At 29.5% G+C, this 16,424-nt stretch overlaps 1 protein-coding gene across 1 annotated transcript; it reads left to right on the top strand.

Annotated features, from left to right (window-relative positions):
- The first annotated feature begins 9,447 nt into the window (after window positions 1-9,447).
- On the top strand, window positions 9,448-10,854 carry LOC147804244 (SCAN domain-containing protein 3-like). The gene has a single exon (XM_087151468.1). The coding sequence runs from the start codon at window positions 9,448-9,450 to the stop codon at window positions 10,852-10,854; it is 1,407 nt and encodes a 468-aa protein (XP_087007594.1).
- The last annotated feature ends 5,570 nt before the right edge of the window (window positions 10,855-16,424 follow it).

Here is a 16,424-nt window from a genome sequence, read left to right as displayed (position 1 = left end):
AGTATCTATTTCTTACAGTGTAGTATTTTAGCTCAAAATGTTTTTCGGCATATATCGATTAAAATTTACATCTCAAGCTTACATGATATATCCATTTAGAGCAAATGGTACTATCAGAAAGATAAAACGGTAATATTAATTAAAATTTTTAGAAAGACAAAAGTGATATTTTTTTTGCCATTAATGGTTGGCTAAAAATCAATTTAACCACAACCTTCATTGTACAGTGCACAAAATGAATGATGGACTACTCTGATTTAATAATTGGATCTTTATGTTCTAGAACTCAATCTTAATGATTCTAGAGAGTGACTGCAAATCTGTGCAGACTGTATTTTAAGTTACGAAATCAGACACGAAAACGTACTTTCTCTAAATAAAGAATCTTTTTTTTCCCGACAGATCCAGATTTCTGACAACCAAAATTTAAGGAAGGCTGCAAACTGGGAAATATGGCCTCTGTAGTTTGATCAGGAGAGCTGTCCAAAATTTGAACCATTTAATCTTAAATTTTTTTTTTGCGTATTTCGCCATATCTCGAGAAAGTTTTAAGCGAATTGGAAAAAAAATTACCACAGAATTATAAAATTCGCTTATTTTAAGATAATTCCGTGAAAAATTTAATTTTTAGTTAGTAACTATAATTAATACTTTTTATTGTAAAGTATAAATTTTTACATCATTTTAAAGAAAGTAATTTTAAATGCAAAATACAACATTTGAACGAAATCGGCTGAGAAGATTCTGAGGAATCAAATTTCAAAAACACGGCTTATTTAAAATTCAATTTCTCCGGAAATATTCGGTAGATTTAACTTAAATTTTGTGTTTTACCATTTAAAATTACATTCTTCAAACTTATGTAAAAAAATTGTATCTTCTACAATTCAAAAAGTTTTCGACTGTTACTAAATAAAATTATATTTACTAAAATTTATATTTTACCTAGAATTATTTTAACGAAGAATTAATATAAGTAGGCTTATAATTGCATGCAAAAATATTTTCAATTTGCTTAAAAATTTCTGGAAATAAGGGGAAAAACACAAAAAGTAAAAATAACATTAGGAGGTCCAAACTTGGGTCGGCTCTTTTAACCAAACTACTAGGACCACATTTCCCAGATTGCGGCACGGCTACCCCTTACATTTTGGCTGTCAGAAATCCGACTCCGCTGAGAAAAAGGTATGTTTATTCAAATCAAGCACGCTCTTGTGACTTATTTTGTATTTTAAAATATCATCTGCACTAATAAATTAGCAAACTTGAGGTCATCCCTTTGAACCATTAAGATGAAAATCTAATGAAAATCTAATCAGTAGATCAAAAGTTATCTAGGGTCGTCCGTTTTTTATTTTGCTCACTGTGCATACTAGCATAATATATCCTCAGAATAAAATGAAATTATTGACTGGAATAAATTAAAATAGATGTAATTAACTAATATAATGATGTAATTTACCAACAAAAAAAGACTCAATTTAAAACAACATTCGAATTCCCCAAATAATTTCCCTTTTGGTTTACACAATACTTTCACATAGTGTAAATTATACGACACAGCAGTTCTAGAGATTTACCAGCACTGCAAATAAAAATAATATAAATAAAATAAAAATAAAATAATATAAAACTTAATTCAGGTCAATCGACTAATAGTAAAGAAAGCTAACTAAAAAAAAATTCTAGTTAGCACCATGGTTCATTATCCACTAAAACTCACCCATCTATAGTTCTTATAACATATCTACATGTTACTGAAAATCTCCCTCAGCGATTTAAAGCGGAGATTTAATAACTTGAATAATTGCAAAAGACGATATTGAATCTTTTAATTATTAGTTGCCAACCAAATGAAATGATACAGCATCAAAATCAACTAAAATCTTCTATATCGTACAAATGGTCTTATTTTTCAGTATGGTGCATTTTAATCAGTATATAACATAACAAAAATTTAATTCTAAAATGAATAAATCTAGTTGCCATATACGCGCTCAAAAAACCTGCGGAATCTAAAGTCCTTTGGTATTCTTCAGATCTTTGTCTAAATTGAGAAAGTGTCTTCACAAAAGTGCTGCCATCTATCCGTGGGGTTCTGAACTAAAACGTACTTTCATCCTTGCGGTGCTCTCTTTTCAAACGAAAATTGCACTTTCGTAACGCACTTTCGAAAAATGATTGTGTCCATTATTAAAAAAAAATGTTTTGAATTACAAATCAGAATTCAATATCTACTAAAATTACCATTTGTTACTCATTTAAATATGAACGCTTAATACTTTAGGATGTACCGCTGTGACGTGATCGATATGTGACGTGCTTTAAATGTTACTTTTCCTTCTAGTCACAGTGGAACCCTCAAGCAATAATAAAAGAAAACAGATTTGGATGTGAATTCACTATACAATTTATTATTTAGTCTACAATTTATTATTTAGTCTACAATTTATTATTTAGTCTACAATTTATTATTTAGTCTACAATTTATTATTTAGTCTACAATTTATTATTTAGTGTACAATTTATTACTTACTCTACAATTTATTATTTAGTCTACAATTTATTATTTAGTGTACAATTTATTATTTACTCTACAATTTATTATTTAGTCTCTCTGTTACATTTTTCTAAATATTTCGTCTTTTCGAACTTGTTGGTGTTCCCATAGAGCAAGAAACACGGTTAATGTTACTATATGCTGGGAGTTTTGGCCATATTTTGTTGCTTCAGTCTATATTTAGAGTTCTTAATTAATTGCGTTTTTTTTTTGCTTTACATTAAAAAAAAGAATAAAGATTGGATTTTTGTTACTTTTTTTATTACCGTCGTTAAACAGCCGACCTAAATTTTGGGTTAACGACTTCAAATGTTCATCTACGTAGCCTTGTAATTTTGAACCAAATCCGGAAGACAAGGGAACTCCTGTATCAAATAAAGAGAAATTTGCCTTTGTGGTAGACTTTTTGATGGAACTAAACCACAATTGCGTTACATGGAGAGAAAAGCCACGAAAACTTCTTACGGTTAGACTAGCGGCAAGGGGATGATCCGTCTTATGATCCGTCTACCACTGAGGATATTTTACGTCCATTCCTTACTGTGATCGGTGTGAGCCGGATGTGGAATTCGTATAGACCAGCTATCGCCGGAATTCGAACCCGGTTCACCTCATTGAAAAGAAAATGGTATAATTGCAGTGGTGCGCTATTTAAGCCAGATCAGGATTCGCTCCTTGAAAAAAAAGTGTCGTTTTTACATGTTCCAGTAGTAGAGTAGAAACTGGTTAATTATTTATCAAAGCTTTTAATCACAGTAATAAAGTAAAGAAAAGGAGTAAATCATATGACACACAGATCTTGCTTTCCTAAAATTCCTCTCCTGTAAATAAATAAATTATAACAATAACGAAGAAAATGTATTTTTCTGAAGAAAATGACGGATTGTTCGGACTTCTAAAATTCTATCGATTTTTCTTAGGTCCAAAATCGTACTATTCTTTGTTCTTCAATGTTTACGTATTCAGTTTATCTGTGTGCAAACCAAAGACACAGTATTCTTTCACGTGAGCTATTTTTCTATGAGATGAAATGTTCTTGCTGCAAACATTCTTAAGTCTGAATCATGTTTTTAAAGTATGAAGGACCACTGTAGATAAAAGATGAAGTTTCCTATTTTCAGTTTCGTGATTCTCATTTTAATGGATTTATGAATAGATTTCATATCTTAGACATCTTTTCGCTGTTTCTTGAAAGAAAGAAAGAGAAGAGGTTGTGATAAATGATAAATTCAAGAAAAATATAAGGCGTAGTTAATTTTAAATGCATTTCTTAAATTTCATAAGTTTCTAATGTAATCGTATAATGTAGTAGCAAAATCATAAATAACGCCAATAAAGAAAACAGAATTGAGTCATAAATAATTATGTTTTAAAACAAAAAAAATTGGCGAATGAAGATTTAAATATTTACTTTTTTGTATCAAAACTGTAGTTAATCTTAAAAAATCTGAAAATTTTATATTCAAGATATGTGGTCATTTTTCATACTGAGTTCAGGTTTCGAATGCAAAAATAACTTCTTGCATAAACTTTGTCGTTTTTTTTAATTATTTTAGGTTATAAAAAAATATGTGTGTGTAATGTTCGCACCATATTTGCTTCAGTATCATAAACAATATTTCCTCTCAAAAACTAAACTTAATTTTCTTTAAAATAAAAGAAATTTATTTTTTAATTATTCATAAAAGAGACTGCTCAGTTTATTTTTCTCAGTTAAATTGCATTAAGTATTATTTTTAAACTGTGCGATGCTATAGTGTTTTCAGCTGCATTAAAGAATCATGTTTACCTTTCTACGATAATATAGTGTAAAAATTATGAAAAAGTTAAACTCAACAAAATATGAAAAATATTTTTAAAATAAAAGCATATTAAGAAATTAAATAAATATCAAGAAGTTGTTTATGAAACATCGAAATTTCATTCAAAAACTAGCTGCTTGAAAACGCAGAACTTAAAGTGTTTTCAATATGAATTGATTAAATTCAAATACTTTCATTAGACTTTTCATTGCTTAATATTTTTAAATTAATTTATACATACACGAAAATTGTAAGTAGTTCTTAAATGTATTTGCAATAGTAATCCAGAAACGTTAAACTCTAAAAGCGTAAGAGATTATACTAAATCAACAGTCAGTTTTATTAAAAATTAAGCAATTCAATGAAATAAAAATACATTATAATAGGTTTTTAAAACACATATTATTTTGAAAGAGAGAAGAGAACGTTTCACAACTGAAGTTTTAATCAATTTATGTTTCGCCAATAAGCATTTTTAGATTTTGTCAAGTGAATAAAAGAGAGAAATAACTATGAAAAATAGGATTTCTATCAACAAATCGATGTATTAGTGAATCATACAAATCGATAAATCATCACGTCAATGGGTTTTTTTCTTTGTAAATAACGATTAATGTTATAAACCGGTATTTTTTCAATTTTTTTTAAGGAACAGAGCTCTCGTCTTCCAATGAGATTCCTGATTTGTATACTGATGATAGCTGGTCAATTCATATATTGTTCTCGACTCGAACCGACCACAGTGCTGATGCAAGTCATCCTTAGAGATTAGAATCCTCTTGATTTCAGGCTGATCTTGGAAGAGTTTTGTATTTTCCACTACCTGCAAAGCAGAATGCATTAGTTTCCTTGAAAAAAGTCGTTCCCAAAGACGAGTTTGAACCAATTCTTGACCCCTTATCTTCCTGTGTTTTTACCTTTCTGGTTTGGTTAAAAAAAAGCAGGGATGCATTGGTAACAGTAATTCTAATATAGATCATAACTCTTCAAGGCTGATAGATTGGGCACAATAAACTCACTTTACGTTTCAGAAAAAAAAGAAGACATAAAATGGTTAAAGACGAGTTAAAGAAGACATAAAATGGTTAAGTTTTTACTCAAAACACTTTTTTATCAGCAATTTTATAGCTTAAAAGTAATATTTATGAATGAATCTTACTATTATTTTACGTGCAATAATTATAAGTAAATATAATGATAAAATTAGTTTTCCCTGTTTCTTTAATCATTTAAAATTAAAACTCTTCTGTTTTGAAACTCTCAATGAATGGACATTACAGGAATTTTGTAGGACAAGACTAGAATATTATTTTTCTGTAAAACTTGGCATTTTTTTGGTGTTCCCATACAACCAGAAACACGGCAAATTTAACCATATAACTAAGTTTATAGTTTGTCTAAAGTTTTCGTTTAGAGTTTTCGTTTATAGTTTCCTTTTATAGTTTTCGTTTATAGTTTTCGCTTATAGTTTTAGCTTATAGTTTTAGTTTATAGTTTCAGTTTATAGTTTTAGTTTATAGTTTTAGTTTATAGTTTTAGTTTATAGTTTTAGTTTATAGTTTTAGTTTATAGTTTTAGTTTTTAGTTTTAGTTTATAGCTTCAGCTTATAGTTTTTGGTTTCAGCGTGTGGATACTTTTAACCGTTCTATTTCTTAGTGTAATTGATCAATTTGAATCTTATTTTGGTTTAAGGTACCAATATTATGGTTCCACGTTGAACCAATTTTTCAGAGAGTGAAACATGTAACTATTATCATAATTTTATTTATCTCTTCTTAATTTATCATTTTCCAGCTCTTCAAATTCAGTTTTCTCATAAGCATAATGAATTGCGAACGTGTTACATTCATGAATAGCTGCAAATCCTTTCATAACAAACTACATATAAATCATACATAGCTAATAACACCAACCAAATAATAGAACATCTCTCAAATGAATGCAGCATGGTTCCATTCTCATTCACAGAATACGGAAAGTACATATTCACTTTTCATCACACTTTATCTATCTTTTCTCGGTTCAGGGCTTTCAGGGAGACAACGCCGTTCCATTCAACACCCTCCACTCTATTGAAGAGATTTGAGGACAACGCCTTGTTTGGGAACTCCTTTTGGCTTCTGTCCAAAGATCTTTTCCACGCATTTGAAGTGATGAGGATGACCACTCCATTGATCTTTACGCAACGTCCATATCGCACGGATGCTCTTGAAGTGTTGAAGTTTAGAGATCCTTTGATTAGTGAGACAGCTTCTGGATTTGCTCTTCACTGTAATGGATTTTAGGTCTTCCACTTCTGTTTGTCAATTTACTCTGGCAATCGAAACGAATGCAATGAATTTTGAAGTTTGTTTAGTAAAAGGATTATTATGAGTAAAAAAAATATTCTGGTTGCCAGTGCCGCCTTTCAGCTACTTAGTAATTTACAAATATATTCACAGAAGAAAATAATTCTGTGAAAATTTATCGTTATACTTAGTAAAGAAATTCTGCTAATGAAATCAAAATGTTATAGTTTAGAGTTTATGGGAAATTCTGGTTTTCGAAATTATAGTTTATTATAACTACACAAATAGTAAAGAATATAAAATTGAAAATTAAATTTAACCGAATAAATGGTTTGACCAATGGTAGTTAAGTATAGTACCGTAAGTTTAGTAAAATGATTATTATGAGTAAAAAAAATATTCTGGTTGCGAGTGCCGCCTTTCAGCTATTTAGTAATTTACAAATTTATTCACTGAAGAAAATAATTTGAAGGAAATTTATCGTCATATTTAGTAAAGAAATTCTGCTATTGAAATCAAAATGTTATAGTTTAGAGTTTATGGGAAATTCTGGTTTTCGAAATTATAGTTCATTATAACTACACAAATAGTAAAGAATATAAAATTGAAAAGTAAATTTAACCGAATAAATGGTTTGACTAATGGTGGTTAAGTATGGTACCCAAGTATATTACGAATGATTGAGAACCAGATCAAACCTCAAAAACTGTAGTGAAGGAAGAATTTTAATTTTTATAAATATCAGAAACGAAACTGAAATGTTTTAATTATGCATAAAAAGATTTTAAAGCCTATAAAAATAAAGAAAAAAAGAGATATAAAAGATATACCATAGAAAATTATACAATCTACATGTTATTAAAAAAATTGGAAATGTAAAGAATAGAATGTATAATCAAAATTATTCAAAAAAAAAAAAAGAATCTCACAATTCTACCAAGGAAACCAAAATATACGGAATTTAAACCATGCATATAGTTACGGCTTACCGGAAATTCTGGTTTTCAAAATTATAGTTTATTATAACTGCACAAATAGTAACGAATTTAAAATTAAAAAGTAAATTTAACCGGATCAATGGTATGACCAATATTGCATAAGTATATTACAAATAGTTGAAAGCCAGATCAAACCCCTAAAACTTCAGTAAAGGAAGAATTTTAATTTTTATTAATATAAAAAACGAAAATGAAATGTTTTAATTAGGTATGCAAAAAAGGCTTTAAAGCTTACAAAGATAAAGAAAAAAAAGAGATATACCATAAAGAAATTCAATAATCTTCATAAAAAAATGGAAATATGAAGAATTGTTTGTATGATCTCAATTGTTCAACGTTGAAAAATTCTCGGCTCCGAAAAATGTTCCTCTCAGAAAAATGCTCCGCTTGGCTCCGAACAGCTCTAAATTGGCTTTTATTTGATATCATACTGAGCGAAAAAGAAATCCTTACTGTAAAGACATTTTTGGTAAAAAAAAATTGAGGTTATTACTGCCAAATATATGATATTTAAACCATTTATTTGATAAATTTTCTGTTCATATGGTAACGGCTCATCGAGAATTGTGGTTTTCAAATTTATATTTCTTATTACCACATATTTAGTAAATATAAAGCTGAAAATGAATTTAACCGAAGAAATAGCTTTTATGCCATGCTCTAAGGCAGTGTGTTCCAAACTGTGGGGCGCGCCCCCCTAGGGGGGCGCGAGACTGTTGCAGGGGGGGCACGCAGCTGATTCCAAAATATCACTTTCGAATACAAACCAAAAAAGTCGAATAGGTGTCAAAAAATTAATCAGAAAGACGGTTATACGTAATCCACAATCCTCGCCGCGAATTTCTCGGGTATAAATGCTAAAAAATTCATCCATACTCTTGCTGGAACGAAAACATCTTGCTTTCCCGTTTGGAGCCGAGCGCGAGGAAACACTAGACAAGCATTCGGGATCATCCCGGGTATTCTCGGGGTTACTCCCGCCAAACTTCAGTAAACAGAAGCAGGCAGCAGGCCCCGACAAGGCTTATGAGCCAAGACCGTCGTTAATTCGACGACGTTAGCGCTCATTACATCTGGTGTGGAACTATCATCAATTGCGCGCGACTGCGGGGTTTTTCAAACTCGGACGACGCGACTATAACTGGATGCGTGCGCCCAGACGAGAGCAGACACGCGGCATTTCGTTAAGAAACGTTGGTTAAACTCGACCGTTTGCACGCAGATTGTCTACAAACTCTACAAACTCGCTTTGGTACACTTCTAAATTAATATTGAGGTAAATTTCAAAACTGTTATAAAGTATTTTTATTTGATTTAAAATAATAACCCTTTTAGATGGATAAATACGTAACTGGGTTGAAAAGAAAATTGAATGAAGCAGAAGCAGACGGCAAAAGAAGAGGTAACGAAAATAGCGGAACATCTTCGCAAAATAGTAAACCTAAATGTAGAAAATATGATCCAATGTACTTATCATTTGGATTTACATGTAAAGTCATTAATGGCCAAGAACGACCAATGTGTTTGCTGTGTCTGAATACTTTGGCCTCAGACAGCATGAAACTAAATAAATTAAAACGGCATCTCGAAAACGTACATGCAGATCACGTTGGCAAGACAATAGAATTTTTCCAAAGAAAATTGGAGAATTTAAATAAACAAAAAGAAATGTTTTCAAAGACCATGTCTGTTACACAAAAAGCATTGCTTGCGTCTTATAAGGTTTCTTATAGAATTGCTAAATGCAAAAAAACCCCATGTAATAGGAGAAACTTTAGTGCTACCTGCAGCTATTGACATGGTAGCTACGATGCTAGGTGAATCATATGCTGATCAACTTAAAATCATTCCACTTGCAGATAATACGGTGGGAAGACGAATATCCGATATATCTGAAGATCTTTGCGATCAATTAATAGAAAAAGTAAAACTATCTTCTTTCGCGTTGCAAGTAGATGAGGCTACAGATGTTCTTAAGGATGCACACTTGATTACATATGTAAGATATGTTGTGGAAACTGATGTTAGAGAAGACATGTTATTCTGTAAGCCTATTGAAGGCAATACTACAGCAAGTGAAGTTTTTAATATGATTGATAAATTTTTCAATGAATATAACATTCTGTGGGAGAACTGTGTTGGACTATGCACAGATGGAGCTCCATCTATGGCAGGAAAAAACGCTGGTCTACAGGCACTAGTTCGAAAGGTGGCTCCTCGGGCAAGTTGGACGCATTGCATGATTCATAGACAATCACTTGTTTCAAGAGATATGGGTGAAGATTTACTAACAGTATTTCAAGTTATTATAAGAGTTGTAAATTTTATCAAAAATAGCCCATTAAGAGGAAGGCTTTTCGCAAAATTATGTAATGACATGGGTTCAGAATATACACCACTTCTATATTATTGTGAGGCACGTTGGCTTTCTCGTTCCAAAGTACTTCAAAGGGTGTTTGAGCTAAAAGAAGAGATCGCCATATTCCTTACTGATAATAATAGAGATGAAGCAAACTTGTTTTATGACACGAAATTCCTTGTAAAACTTGCGTATTTAGTGGATATTTTTCAAAGACTCAGTACTTTAAATAAATCAATGCAAGGGCCTCAAATTCATGCTTTTGTCCAGAAAGACAAGGTTACTGCATTTATGAGAAAATTGGAACTGTGGATAATAAGTTTGAAAAATAATAACTTTGACATGTTTCCCACTTTTAAAATTACCTGTCTTGCAGATGAAATAGAAGAAAGTAAAGTTCTTATTAATAAACACTTGACCAGTTTAAGGGAGCAATTCTCGTTTTACTTTAAAGATCTTGACATGTCCAAATATGAATGGATTAGAAACCCGTTTGTGATTGAAAAATATGATGATTTTGGCCTTACGACAGCAGAGCAGGAAATGATAATTGACTTATCTAGTGACAGCACATTAAAGCAGATGTTTCAACACGAAAATAATATTGTCACGTTTTGGTTACGAGTAAAGGACGAGTTTCCTACTTTAACAAATAAAGCTTTAGAAATTTTATTGCCCTTTGTAACATCTTACTTATGTGAAACTGGGTTTTCTGCAGTAGCTGTCTTAAAGACAAAGTATCGATCCTGCTTAAAGATTGAAAAGGAACTGAGAACCGCGATATCTTCAATGATACCACGGTTTGACAAAATTTGTGCTGAAAAACAAGCTCACCCTTCACATTAAATTTTAATAATGTTGTATTAATGTTGAATTCTATTTTTTGTACTTTTGTAAGATTTGTTTTTATTACATTATATTATTATTTCTTAAAATAGTATTTTTATACATAATATTGTATATTATTTTGTAGCCCATTAAATAAATTACAATATCAGATGAGTGTTTATGAAATTGGATTGTTAGAAAAATTAAGGGGGGCACAACAAATTTTTTTTCCAAAGAGGGGGGCGCAGGTACAAAAAGTTTGGAAAGCACTGCTCTAAGGTATCATGATTAAATTACCAAATTTTGCTGCACTAAGCAAACTTTACCTCAGATAATATAACCATATTTTTGTTAATCATTAACAAAGTGCTTCTGTAAAAATTTCTGTTTTTTTTTTGGTATTCCCATAGAGCTAAAAAATGATAAATTTTATAATATTCCTCGCAGTTTTGAGTATATAATTTTCTCGGTGTTGTACTACCTTGATGCATAATACGTTACAAATTTTATGAGGTAATGAATTGAACCATGATTCAGTTCGAGTTGTATTATACTATCATGTAATCATGTTTGAAAAGTACCATAATATAGTTTAACTTAGCACCACATTAGAAAAGCAATGAATTCGAACGATATAATGATTCCAAAACAAAACTAATTAAACTATCGGAATTGCCCTTTCTTGTCATTTTATCATTTGCTTGAAAACTTGTTAGACGCATGCGCAGCTGGTTTATTCACTCAGCTTTGTTGAAAGTTATTTTAAGCAATAGGATGAATGAATGAAACGAAAATTCAGAACAAAACGAACGAAACAGGCTTTATTGGTAGTTATTTTTAGGTATAATAAAAGCATCATGTATTCGTTTAATCATATTATTTCTTTACATAATTTCTTGAGACCAACAAGCTTTATAGCCTTTATTAATATATATAGCCTTCTTTTTAATTTAGAGCGTTTTTATAAATTTATAGCCTTTTGTGTTATGAAGTAAGTAATTAACATTTAAAAGAGAAAAATTAATTTTATTATGACATTTTTATGCGCTTAATAATAAATATGCTGCTTAACGTATTCCACCTTTTCTTTATAACCTCATAATTTTCCTAAGTCGTTTTTCTCTTTCAATCAATCTACTTATTTTTCTAATCAACTTCATGTGTTTTTATGCAAAGTTCTAACTTTAAAATGCTTTATAACATGCTTTAAATAATCAATCACATTAAAATTGTACCCTTTTTTAATCACAAAAAAGTGTTATAATTATGTAAGTTGGTCAGGCAGGTACTATTATAAAAATTCTATTCAAATACAAATGTACCTTATTTAAATTCACCTCTTTTTAAATCTGGCTTACTTCGTTTAAAATTATGAATGAAATTTTATCTTTAGGTACATTTTTGAAGTAGCACTTTCAACAATAAAATCTTTAATATCTTCATTTCCAACTAAATTAAACGAAAAAACCTCAGTAATTGAAAATAATACTTCTTTTTTCATATAATATTTTCAATACATATTTTTTTAGATATATTTTCTAGCAAAAAAGTAGGTGGTTTTTAAATAAATAGCCAGACGCATTAAAAAGTATCCTCTTTATAACGCAAAAATAGTTTTAAGATTATATAAGTAGGTCTGACAGGCACTTTTTTTCAGAAACTCTATTCAAATACAAATGTATCATCTTTAAATCTACTTCCTTTAAAATCTGGCTTTCTTCTTTTAAAATACCTAAAGAATTTTCACAATGTTTAAGTATATTTGACAGGCACTCTTCCCACAAATCCTTCCTTCGTATACAAATTTCTTATTTCTTAGTCAGAATAATGCATTATAAAGGAAGATATTGGGTAAAAAAATATTTGAAAGCTGCGCAATAGTTTAAGAATAGAGTGTTTTAAAAATATTCGAAACTTCTTAGATAAATAAACAACTACGAAGTAAATCCATACTATAATTTTTACGGATTTTGAGAATCAAATTTTTTATGGGTTTCTCGTACATAGAGTTGTTGGAAAGTAAGGTTTAGTGTTTTTGAAAACCTTTTCCAAGTCTTGAAAAATTGTGAGTTTATTTTGAAAATTACATTTTGTGACAAGAATAATCTGCTGTTAAATGATCTATTAAATGAAGTGGAAAATTAAACTGATTTAAATTAATGTGAATTTTTTCTCCAAATATGAAGAGAACTTATTTATATTGCAAATAAATTTTACAATACAATCCACATTTTAACATTTCTTATCAGAATACACTGTTTAAAAAACCCTACTACATTCCCTTTTTTGATAACTTAAAAAAATTAAAAATATTAATAAAAAAATAGGTTGTTAAAATATTAAGATCAATGCAACAAATCAATTACACTATTGATTCGAATGTATTGCATAAAATAAAACTAGTCGAAGCACTCAAACATGGCCAAAAAGCAAACAGAAACAAACTCTGCTTCAAATTGCGGTAAAAAGTACCGGCACTCAGGGTGTCAGTACTCATTACCTTTAAACTCATTTTTAACATGAAATTTACCAGAAAAAAAATCTAATAAACAATAATTTTATCGTAAAACTGTAATATTACTGTTATTAAATAAATATTACTGCAAAAATTTGCGATGTAAAATTTTGCGGTAAAAATGGATTTTAAGGGCGTTGCACTCAGGGTCTCATAATTTTTACTGTAATTTCATCAGGAATTTTTTTACAGTTTAGAGGGAAAAAAGCAGACAATAACGCAATACACAAGACAATACCCTAGACAATAGCGTAAAACAGTGTAAACAGCTTTAAATTTTAATTATATTTGTTGAATAACTTCAATGATGCCCTGAAATACCACACAGTTTTCTCTAATTTTTGAAAAATTTCATTTTGTCAAATTTCACGTTATTCTGTGACGAAATAGTTGTGTAATAATTAACGAAATCGTCAAAAATGTGTCAAAATGTATTTCTAAGAGTCTAATTGTACAAAAATAATAAGTTCTAAATGAATATTCATTGAGAATCATTGAATTTCATTGAGATATGTTAGAATTTTTCAGGTTTCGAAAAAAGACGGAAGGTTTTATTACAGACACATGGTAATGAAAGAGCCATTGGTGGTGAAAAATATTACAATATTTTCAGGACTTTATTTTTACATTGACTTCAAAATAATATCATTTATTTTTATTAACACAGAATAGGTGGTTATTTTTCCACCAAGAGCACAAAAAGAGAAAAATATTTTACTATAATAGAATGAAATAAAATTTAGAAATCAAAATGCAGCAAGAAATTAAGAATGGTTTTTCCGCGACATATAAAAAAATACAAGTTTCACTTTGCTGCAAAAGTTTGCATCTTTGCGAGTCACAGCTCAATATGAGTATCCTTGTTTTTTTTTCTTGTTTTTGAAGTTATACTTCTTATGCGACTTCCAACAAAGTTGCGTTAAACGTTTAACGCTACATTTTTATTGGCCGGGAAATCACGTGGTAGGATCCAGTTTTCTCTCATTCATTTCCATATTGTTTTGGTTCTCACTAGCATAAAAATAATAAGAGTCATAAGAGTATTCGAGATCGCAACGAACTATAGGGGGCGTTGTTGTATGAGACTAATACCTGCGATTTCTATATGAACAGTCATTCAGTTACTCTAGAGACGTCGTTAATGTAGCACGTAGCATTGCAACGTTCCTTCTTTATTGTGGCTAATTAAATTTGAAAAAGAAAAATGCTTGATATTCTTTCTTATGTAAACGAAAACAAAATGGTATCTCTTTTTATTAGAGAAGGAATATCCAAAACACATCGGAAAAATATTTGTACAATAACAGAAAAAAATATGTATATTCTTATAAGAGTTAAAACCTAATGCCCGAGAAATAGTTTTACTAAATTTAATGATATAACATGAAAGGCCCATTTAAACTTTACATTCTATAGTTTTAAGAATCATATTACTTCAAAAATTAAAATGAATAAAAAGTATACATAAGCCTTTTAATTTTATGAAATTTAATTTTATAAACAAAGTTTTTTGATAACAATTTTTATCAAAAAATTTCAAGTTTCAATAAAAATCATTATTTAGAAACTAAGAAACGTAAAATAAAGAATGCTGACGAACAAAAACAAAAAAAAAACAATTCTTTTTTGTCGCCATTTTTAGTGCTACAAAAATTCGTCTTTGGGATTTGCCAAAAACAAAACAAGATGCAATTTTATTTTTTCAGGAGGGAAATATTTTACCAAAAAAACGAAAATGTACCAATTCCCACAACATAAAACTTTATCTTGGTAAACGTACGTTTTGGAAATGTTATTTAATTTGAATCTTATTTATCAGAGTTCATATGGCGATATGACTGTTTTGAATCTATGCTAAACTCTGTATCGGCTCATTTTCCACCGAAATCCGATTGACTATTTTGATTTTAAATAAAGTGTTTTATTTTATGAACTGTCGCAAAAATTTTAAGTGTAGATTAGCGGCACTTAAAAACCGCCAAATCTGTAGCGGCGGTGGCATTAATACGTAAGTACCGAATTTTTATTCCATACTTTTCTGAATCATATTACTTCAAACATTGGAATATACAAGAAGTATACATAAGCACATAATGTTATACCATTTAATTTTTCAAAAAAAGTATTTTGAGAACAATTTTTATCAAAAAATTATAAACTAAAAAACGGAAAATAAAGAATTCTTAGGATAAAAAAAAACGATTTTAAGAATTCTTTACTTTGAAATAAAAACTTTCATATTGTTCCTTTTTTAATTATTCTTATAGTTCTTAATCAGACATAAAAAACCATTCTGTAGAGAACCATCATCAAATGAAAAAAAAAATATTTACAGGCAAATTTTTTATTGTAAAAATCATTGCACTTACCTGATTTATAATTCCCGGAGAATTCCAAAATGATAAGTTTCTTGTTTGAAAACTTTATTCTCAAATAATAGATACATAGTTTATCCCTTCATTACTTTTAGATAACATACAACACAGCAAAACTTTATAATTGATATGAATTTGAATATGTAGCTAAAAACAGAATAGCTAAATTCTAGTTGAACTTATTCTTTTAAAACTAAAAAATACTTACCAAGAAAACGATTAAAATTAATTAAGAATCAGCACAAATGGCACTATTTCAAGTAACTTGGAAAAACTTTTATTGTTGTTTTCCGAATTATATGGAAAATATATACTATTCTATAACGAAGAAGAATATGTTATGACTATTACAATTCTGTATGTTCTGAATTCATATTTATTCACTGGAATGACAAAAGCAATGTTGACTTCACTTTAATTCGTAATGAATTGAAGACAGAAGAAATGCATTTTACCTTAATACACACATCTGTAACAGTATCCGAAATCGGAAGTCATCAGTTGCAAGTTTGTTGATAATAGAAATTAAAAATTATTGAGGAATTTTTCTTCAAATGTTTGGCGTGCTCTGTTTCTGAAAGATTTACTAATATTCTGGAGATTTTTTTCAAGTTCTTCAGCCTTTATCTCAGGGAAATTTTGTTTCTTATTTGCTGCTAAAAATGGCGTCTGATTCTGTCAATGATTTCGATGGAACT

The sequence above is a fragment of the Parasteatoda tepidariorum genome, chromosome 9, assembly GCF_982258835.1.
Source record: "Parasteatoda tepidariorum strain Cologne lab strain chromosome 9, Ptep-v5.0, whole genome shotgun sequence".
NCBI lineage: Eukaryota > Metazoa > Arthropoda > Arachnida > Araneae > Theridiidae > Parasteatoda > Parasteatoda tepidariorum.
Note: the sequence above shows the minus strand (reverse complement) of the source record. Positions and strands in the feature narration are given on the sequence as shown.